The 9,870-nt window shown below is 43.0% G+C and overlaps 1 protein-coding gene across 4 annotated transcripts; it reads right to left on the minus strand.

The window, feature by feature from the left end:
• Positions 1–243: 243 nt before the first annotated feature.
• On the minus strand, positions 244–9,410 carry s10a4 (S100-A4). Of its 4 annotated transcripts, XM_045709181.1 has the most exons (5): positions 8,919–9,409; positions 8,658–8,815; positions 8,001–8,108; positions 6,442–6,608; positions 244–916 (listed from the first exon to the last, which is right to left on the minus strand). In XM_045709181.1, the coding sequence occupies exons 4-5, from the start codon at positions 6,583–6,585 to the stop codon at positions 746–748; spliced, it is 315 nt and encodes a 104-aa protein (XP_045565137.1). In that variant the 5' UTR covers positions 6,586–6,608; positions 8,001–8,108; positions 8,658–8,815; positions 8,919–9,409; the 3' UTR covers positions 244–745.
• Positions 9,411–9,870: the final 460 nt, after the last annotated feature.

Raw genomic sequence — 9,870 nt, forward strand, 5'->3', positions numbered from 1 at the left:
TAATAAACCGTTACCAAAAAGTCACCACCCCAAAAAATGTGAGAATGAATGAATAGGCCTACTTTACATTAAAACAAATGCTACTGCTTTATAAACATAATAAAAAATAACACTAGTGTCTAAAGCAATATTGAAGGCCTTTTGTGAGAACATGAGTTAGCACAGCTGGGACATCTATAGCACAGCTGAGATTGCAAATGTTCATAAACGCATGCAAAACAAATCGCTTCACAAACGTGGATCTTTGGTTGGGTCTTTTGCCCATTTATTAGCAACAAAGACAAAACATATCAATAATTCCAAACAGACTGATTGAATTACTGTACATGCATAACACAGTAAATACATAAGCCTACATATAGCCTACACACCCTGTTAACTATCTCACATGCTCTGTTTAGCAGCATTCCTTAGATCTTAACAGCCTATCATATAATAATATATGTAATTAGCAGACGCTTTTATCCAAAGCGACTTAGTCATGCATATATTTTACGTATGGATGGTACCAGGAATCAATCCCACTACCCTGGCGTAGCAAGCGCCATGCACTACCAATTGAGCCAATTTCTGACAAGAGAATCCATCTGGGTGCATGTATTTGAGGATCAGTCTTATAATTGTTGCAGAGGTATGCAACTCTTTGCGTCTATGTGTGCATACGGGCATGCGTGTGGACACCGAGGAAGGCGTGTATCCAATTTACTCAATGAGATATGAGACATTATTAATGTGACATGTAGGCCTAATGCAATACACTGTAGAAAGCAGATAGAAGATACAGTTTCCCTTCCAGGAAGCAGTTGCACATGCAGGCAAGGGATTCAATCAGGGTGATGTACTCCTTGAAGTCCACAGCGCCATCACCGTCGTGGTCCAGCATTGTCATCAGCTCACCCACGTCAGGACCACCCTTCTGCTCATGTCAATGTAATATAGGATCACAAGGAAGACACAATTCATTAGGATGTCTGTATGTCTGTATTTTGTTGTCATTCACACTGAATTGCTGACACTTCACTCATGTCAAGAGAACAGGGGATTAGAACACAAGGAAGACACAATCCATGACGATTTCTTTACTTTGCTGTCATTAGTCCTAAATGAATGAGACTCCATGCAATATAGAATCAGTCAATCACAATGAAACTTTATTTCAAGTGCATTTTTTATTAAAATCACAACACTTGACAATAAAAGTAGCATTAGAATAGCATTTGCTGTCTCATGAGGGACCAGTTTCACAAACACAGATTAAGCCTAGTCCTGGACTTTAAAACTGGAATACTTCATTTTCGTTTCATATGGTATGTATTCATTTGTGGATGTCATCACTCATTTTGTATGATATGTTACGAATTACAATTCGTATTATATGTTACAAATTGCAAAACATACAATATGTTATGAATTTTCAAAACTTACAATATGTTACGAATTTGCAAATGTACGATATGTTACGAATTTCAGCTAGGTGGCTATGTGTCTAAATTCAGCTAGCTCACTAACGTTAGCTAGGCTAGGGGTTAAGGTTAGGGGTTAGGGCTAAGGTTGGGGTTAAGTTTAGGAATTAAGTTATAGGGTTAACCTCTTGACGGTCGCCTAGGATAGGGGGCGCCACAGCGCATTTTGAAAAAAATCCGTGCCCATTTTAAACGGCCTACTACTCAAACTCAGAAGCTAGGATATGCATATAATTAATACTTGTGGATAGAAAACACCCTAAAGTTTCTAAAACTGTTTGAATGGTGTCTGTGAGTATAACAGAACTCATATGGCAGTCAAAACCCCGAGACCGATCGAAACAGGAAGTGGAATTCTGAATTGCGAACTCAACTTCATCACGTTGCCTATTAATCACACCGTGAGCTATGGTTCTTTGAGCACTTCCTATTGCTTCCACTAGATGTCCCCAGTCTTTACAAAGTGATTTGAGTCTCCTACTGTGAAAACTGACAGAATGACACGCTGTGGAACGTGGTCATACGGAGAGGGCCATCACCATTATGACGCCGGCGCCCCTGGTTACCCTCCCCTTTCGAAACGTTTTGAAACACAATGCAATCGTCCCCCTCGAATCTTATTGGAGCTCTCGTTGAAAAAGGCCCTACAGATTTATGTTATACAACGTTTGACATGTTTGAACGAACCTAAATAAGAAAAAAAAGCATTTTGTTGAAAGAGTAGCCCCGCGCACGTCGGAACTTTTGGTGAAGCCTTCAGAACGCGCTAACAAGAACAAACTATTGGGACGTAAAGGATTAACTTTTTCGAACTAAAATACATTTGTTGTGGACCTGGGATTCCTGGAAGTGCCTAAGGATGAAGATAATCAAAGGTAAGGGATTATTGACAATAGTATATGTAACAGGGTTGGTTATGTTTCCACTTGCCTCTAAAGAAATGTGTACTTAATGTTCAAGCATTCGTATTGGTTGGTTCAACTGATGACACTAAGGTGTGTTGTGATTGGCCCCGCTTGCAGATAGGGGGAGATCGCGAACGTCAGGTCTTCCCAGTATGAAAATGTGATGCAAGGGGTAGGTCACGTTCTGAATACTGTTTTATATTTTATATTTTACAATGTGTTCAAGTTTGCTGTACGTTACGGATTTATACATGTGTGAGTATATGGTACCTGTTAGGGATTGAGGGGCTTTCTGGGATGTGCTTTGGCATATGATTGCTGTAGATAAGTGTTAGCTAGCATACATCGTTGTAATGGTCACATAAGCCCACTGCTAACACAGTTGTCTTCATGCTACAGCTTTTGTCATCGACAGCCATCAGTACCATTAAGCCCTGCACAACTACCGTGCTGTTTCTCATTTAACAACAGGTATTTACACATGTTATATTTTGTATTGTATTTTTGTATTTTGTGACCCAGTATGAAAATGTGATGCAAGGGCTTTTGTCATCGACAGCCATCAGTACCATTAAGCCCTGCACAACTACCGTGCTGTTTCTCATTTAACAACAGCAGGAATAAATGATGCTCAACTGGGACCGCTGGCTGATGTGATTTATTAGGAAAAAAAACACAACGCAAGGAGAGTACGCTATACATCTGTTACATATACAAGACTAGATGTGATATGCGATTGTTCCAAGATGGCTAGCCTATTGCTATTGCTAGCCTATTGTTCTGAGTATCGCATCCCCTTTTATCGCAAAGTGTGATTACCCAGTAAAGTTATTTTTAAATCTGGCATTACAGGTGCTTTCAAGAGATATTCATCTATAAATCTTAGAATGACAATATTACATTTTAAAAATGTTTTCGAATAGTAATTTAGTAAATTGTAGCACTGTTTCACCGGATGCATTTGAGGGAAAATAGTTAGTCAACGTTACGCGCCGATGTAAAATGCTGTTTTTATATATAAATATGAACTTTATCGAACAAAAGAATGCATGTATTGTGTAACATGATGTCCTAGGAGTGTCATCTGATGAAGTTTGTAAAAGGTTAGTGCTGCATTTAGCTGTTTTTTGGTTATTTGTGATGCATGTGGTTGGTCGGAAAATGGCTATGTGGCTACTTTTACGATATACTCCTCTAACATCATCTAATGTTTTGCTTTTGCTGTAAAGCCTTTTTGAAATCGGACAACGTGGTTCGATTCAGGAGAGGTGTATCTATAAAACGATATAATTTGAAGAAAAAAAATATACGATTTTTTTTTTGTAAATTTTGTTATGCTAATGGCGATATGATTTTTCGCTGGATGTCTCGCTCTCATCCAACACTTCTCACTCTGCCCCTACTCGGATGGTATTGCGCCGTCCCAACCTTCGCTCTCTCTCCCGCTACTCTCTCCTCTTCCATCCTATCATCTCTTCCCTCTGCTCAAACCTTCTCCAACCTATCTCCTGATTCTGCCTCCTCAACCCTCCTCTCCTCCCTTTCTGCATCCTTTGACTCTCTATGTCCCCTATCCTCCAGGCCGGCTCGGTCCTCCCCTCCTGCTCCGTGGCTCGACGACTCATTGCGAGCTCACAGAACAGGGCTCCGGGCAGCCGAGCGGAAATGGAGGAAAACTCGCCTCCCTGCGGACCTGGCATCCTTTCACTCCCTCCTCTCTACATTTTCCTCTTCTGTCTCTGCTGCTAAAGCCACTTTCTACCACTCTAAATTCCAAGCATCTGCCTCTAACCCTAGGAAGCTCTTTGCCACCTTCTCCTCCCTCCTGAATCCTCCTCCCCCCCCTCCCTCTCTGCAGATGACTTCGTCAACCATTTTGAAAAGAAGGTCGACGACATCCGATCCTCGTTTGCTAAGTCAAACGACACCGCTGGTCCTGCTCACACTGCCCTACCCTGTGCTTTGACCTCTTTCTCCCCTCTCTCCCCAGATGAAATCTCACGTCTTGTGACGGCCGGCCGCCCAACAACCTGCCCGCTTGACCCTATCCCCTCCTGTCTTCTCCAGACCATTTCCGGAGACCTTCTCCCTAACCTCACCACGCTCATCAACTCATCCTTGACCGCTGGCTACGTCTTCAAGAGAGCGAGAGTTGCACCCCTTCTGAAAAAACCTACACTCGATCCCTCCGATGTCAACAACTACAGACCAGTATCCCTTCTTTATTTTCTCTCCAAAACTCTTGAACGTGCCGTCCTTGGCCAGCTCTCCTGCTATCTCTCTCAGAATGACCTTCTTGATCCAAATCAGTCAGGTTTCAAGACTGGTCATTCAACTGAGACTGCTCTTCTCTGCGTCACGGAGGCTCTCCGCACTGCTAAAGCTAACTCTCTCTCCTCTGCTCTCATCCTTCTAGACCTATCTGCTGCCTTTGATACTGTGAACCATCAGATCCTCCTCTCCACCCTCTCCGAGTTGGGCATCTCCGGCGCGGCCCACGCTTGGATTGCGTCCTACCTGACAGGTCGCTCCTACCAGGTGGCGTGGCGAGAATCTGTCTCCGCACCACGTGCTCTCACCACTGGTGTCCCCCAGGGCTCTGTTCTAGGCCCTCTCCTATTCTCGCTATACACCAAGTCACTTGGCTCTGTCATATCCTCACATGGTCTCTCCTATCATTGCTATGCAGACGACACACAATTCATCTTCTCCTTTCCCCCTTCTGATAACCAGGTGGCGAATCGCATCTCTGCATGTCTGGCAGACATATCAGTGTGGATGACGGATCACCACCTCAAGCTGAACCTCAGCAAGACGGAGCTGCTCTTCCTCCCGGGGAAGGACTGCCCGTTCCATGATCTCGCCATCACGGTTGACAACTCCATTGTGTCCTCCTCCCAGAGTGCTAAGAACCTTGGCGTGACCCTGAACAACACCCTGTCGTTCTCCACTAACATCAAGGTGGTGACCCGATCCTGTAGGTTCATGCTCTACAACATTCGCAGAGTACGACCCTGCCTCACACAGGAAGCGGCGCAGGTCCTAATCCAGGCACTTGTCATCTCCCGTCTGGATTACTGCAACTCGCTGTTGGCTGGGCTCCCTGCCTGTGCCATTAAACCCCTACAACTCATCCAGAACGCCGCAGCCCGTCTGGTGTTCAAGTTCTCTCACGTCACCCCGCTCCTCCGCTCTCTCCACTGGCTTCCAGTTGAAGCTCGCATCCGCTACAAGACCATGGTGCTTGCCTACGGAGCTGTGAGGGGAACGGCACCTCCGTACCTTCAGGCTCTGATCAGGCCCTACACCCAAACAAGGGCACTGTGTTCATCCACCTCTGGCCTGCTCGCCTCCCTACCTCTGAGGAAGCACAGTTCCCGCTCAGCCCAGTCAAAACTGTTCGCTGCTCTGGCACCCCAATGGTGGAACAAGCTCCCTCACGACGCCAGGACAGTGGAGTCAATCACCACCTTCCGGAGACACCTGAAACGCCACCTCTTCAAGGAATACCTAGGATAGCATAAAGTAATCCTTCTAACCCCCCCCTTAAAAGATTTAGATGCACTATTGTAAAGTGGTTGTTCCACTGGATATCATAGGGTGAATGCACCAATTTGTAAGTCGCTCTGGATAAGAGCGTCTGCTAAATGACTTAAATGTAAATGTAATTATCTAAAATGCTAAAGTTGTCTGTGATGAGCCTCAAACTCGCAACCTTTGGGTTGCTAGACATTTGCGTTATACGCCCACCAAAGCACCCTCCTTTGATTTTTGCCTTAAGTAACCATCTGTCTTATGTAACCATACCAAATGTAACATATCATACTAAATGGAGCTTATCGGTCTTACGTACAGTATATTACGAAATGCTCTGAGACCAGGTCGGCACGATAGAACAGAATATGTACTGTATTTTAATTTTTTTATACCACATTGCTGTTTCCTCACTGCAGATTACATATTTTTTTTAAAGCATGCTCAATGGACAATCTTAATTGAAAGTGCTTTTTAGTCCAGGATGATAAGCTTAATGGGGGTCCAGGAAACTGGCCCGAGTTGTTGCATTGACTCACCCCAGTTATGTTGGGCAGCTCCTCCTTGATGAGGTTGATTAGCTCTTTCTTGCTGAGGGTCTTGGCATCTTCACTGCCAGCGTGCTTGTGGAATGCCATGATGAGGGCTCCCAGGGATGCTTCCAGGGGTGTGGGCTGTGCCATGGTGTCTGTGACTGATGGTGATCCTGGGGGTGGAAACTATTATAAGTAGGCTACTAGGCAAGCAGCTTACATTTGGAATGCCTTATGTTCTGCATAGGAAAGTAAGTAAGTAAAGTACATCATGTAAGTAAGCGCTTACTACATGCAGAATATACATGCTAAATTGATAACAGTTTACTCAGACCTATGATATCACACAGGTAACTGACATTTCAACTCGTGTTTTCAATGCATGTAAATTAATGTTGGCGCTATTTCAAATATTTTTCTGAAAAAGTAGTGTTGGTCTAGTAAAGAACCAAATAATTATGAACAGTACATCTTTAGGAAAGAATCATTAACAGTCACACAGCTGTACCCTATGTAGATGAGTGTTCAAAATGACACATGCATGAAGAATAATGTGCTGTTTTCAAAAGTATTTTTTAATTATTTATTTTATAAATTCCTGCATTCTTCCCTATTGATCAATGTAATATTCTACGCTTCAGTCTAAGCGGCCGATTAAACAAGGAATATCCACACTGTAAAAAAAATCATGTTATTTTTAGGTAGGGTAGACAAGGGATGGTTATAACACTTTTTGCATTTTGTTAATTTTTCTGAGATTGTTTGAGCTACTATATTCAAAATGAGATACGAACAACTTACATCTGTCTGCTACAAATTAGTGTAGGTAATATCTCTCTAAATCAAACAGACAAGGTGTGACTTTGTCTCAAATGCAAGGAGTGAAGTGTTACAATTTACCCCACCTCCCAGGACAGTGGTAACAGGGCTTAGGGTAAAATGTAACAGTTTGAAAAATTGCATAAATCATGACATGCTAAGAAATATTGAAGGCCTTTTTTGAGAACATGAGAACCACATTGCCATGTTTAACATTTTGTGTGGCAGAAATAATAAAATAATAATACAAATCATAAAATGTGTATTATTTTTATGCTCCATTAACTGGCCCTTTTTAACAAAAAAATGTGTGTGTGTGTGTGCGTATGTGTGAGGGTGAGTGAATGAGTGAGTTTGAGAAAGACAGAGCGCGTGTGTGTGTGTGTGTGTGTGTGTGTGTGTGTGTGTGTGTGTGTGTGTGTGTGTGTGTGTGTGTGTGTGTGTGTGTGTGTGTGTGAGTGAATGTTGTACATGTTCATTCAATCAGAGTCACAGTTGGGACAGTGGTATGGTAGTCTTGGGGTACAGGCTTGGTGGGCCCATCATTTATATTCCTCCGACTGCACCCAGGCCTCCTTAGGCTTGTTACAACTAACCATGACCCTTGCAATCTTTAGCTATCTTCAATTTTAGCTACATATTAAAACTCTAGCATTGCTGACTTACATAAAAAATATATGAATCGAATTACAAAGCAGGTGATACCATCTGCAAAAAATAATTGGTCAAAAAAAGTACTTTCTTACCTCAAAACAGATTTGTGATAATAAAATCTATCACAGGGTCTTACTTCTTCACATGAGGGTTGAGGAATAAACAGCATGTGCACAGTGAGTCGTGATTCTAGTTTGTTCCTGATTGAAGATATTGAGTGTTACAATCAACCCATGTTACATCCATCCCCGGTCACCCCTAACTTACTGTCAGCCAGTTACCCCGGTCACCCCTAACTTACTGGCAGCCAGTTACCCCGGTCTCCCCTAACTTACTGTCAGCCAGTTACCCCGGTCTCCCCTAACTTACTGTCAGCCAGTTACCCCGGTCTCCCCTAACTTACTGTCAGCCAGTTACCCCGGTCTCCCCTAACTTACTGTCAGCCAGTTACCCCGGTCTCCCCTATCTTACTGTCACCTGTAAGTTACTGGGGGAAAAAAATAAGTACAGTATGTTAGCATACCATAAATTCTAAATAGGTCTAAACTTTGCTTTAACAGTACAGGTAAATGGCAGACAGTAAGTTACCTTAAAAACAACAATATATATTTTTTTTACAGTGCATGCTACGCTGAAATACACTGATGTAGACCAGCAATTTGTCCAAATAGCCTATTACAGCGCAAATTGCTGTGCAATGCGACGTCTGTCTCTCACCAGCTTGTTTTCCAGAACAGCGCATTTCTTACCTTCACCTGGAATCTAGCCGCCATGATAGGAAGGTTTCTTCCATGGTTATCGGAGCGATGCTCCCGGAGAGGATAGAAACTGAAAGGGGGGGGGGGGATTTCTGCCCCGCCATAAGGAGGGGTGAGGGGGAGATTTGTCTGCATGCATCATCGTTAGCCTATAAAATGTCAGAGGCTATAACTACAACGGGAAACAACAAAACATGTAAACACAGACAAAACACACACTGACACGACCACAGACACAGGCTACTCACGAACCAGAGCGTCCATCATTGAAGCGAGCGTTCAATCCGACTGTGCCTCCTTCGATGAATTACACATGATACCCCTACCGTTATCATAACAATAACAACAGGTGCCATGAAGGCAAATATTGCAAAATAGATATTCATAAATCCTGGAAGATCCGTTTACTTAGCTGGAGTAGGCCTTGTCCTAATATGGCATCTGTTTTGCGCAGTAAGGTTGGAACTGAACGCAAGCAAGGCTATAGGCTACATTATAGGCCTGCAACCCAATAGAAAAATGAAGACAAATGGAAGAGAAAATAAATTTGTAACGAAATTAAATGTAGGTATAACGATCATCCGATCATAAAAATGCACTGTTCCAAGTGCTGCCAGATTATGCGCTTGGGGGGATCCTCCCCGCCCAGACCTCTCCCACCGTTCCTTTACCGAATCGCATCAACTTTGGCAAATCTGCCACGATTCAGGGGTTTCTGTCTCTGCTGTTGCTGGCTGGTTACACTGTAATATGATGGGGCGGGGGTAAAACGGACTACATAGTCGGAGCATGTGTAGCCTAATAAACCCTGTTAAAGTGGCCTCAATTACAGCGGGGGGAAAAAGTATTTGATCCCCTGCTGATTTTGTACGTTTGCCCACTGATAAAGAAAGGACCAGTCTATAATTTTAATGGTAGGTTTATTTGAACAGTGAGAGACAGAATAACAACAAAAATATCCAGGAAAACGCATGTCAAAAATGTTATAAATTGATTTGCATTTTAATGAGGGAAATAAGTATTTGACCCCTTCTCAATCATTTACATTTACATTTACGTCATTTAGCAGACGCTCTTATCCAGAGCGACTTACAAATTGGTGCATTCACCTTATGATATCCAGTGGAACAACCACTTTACAATAGTACATCTATATCTTTTTTTGGGGGGTTAGAAGGATTACTGTATCCTATCCCAGGTATTC

Source organism: Salmo salar, chromosome ssa27, assembly GCF_905237065.1.
Source record: "Salmo salar chromosome ssa27, Ssal_v3.1, whole genome shotgun sequence".
Lineage (NCBI taxonomy): Eukaryota > Metazoa > Chordata > Actinopteri > Salmoniformes > Salmonidae > Salmo > Salmo salar.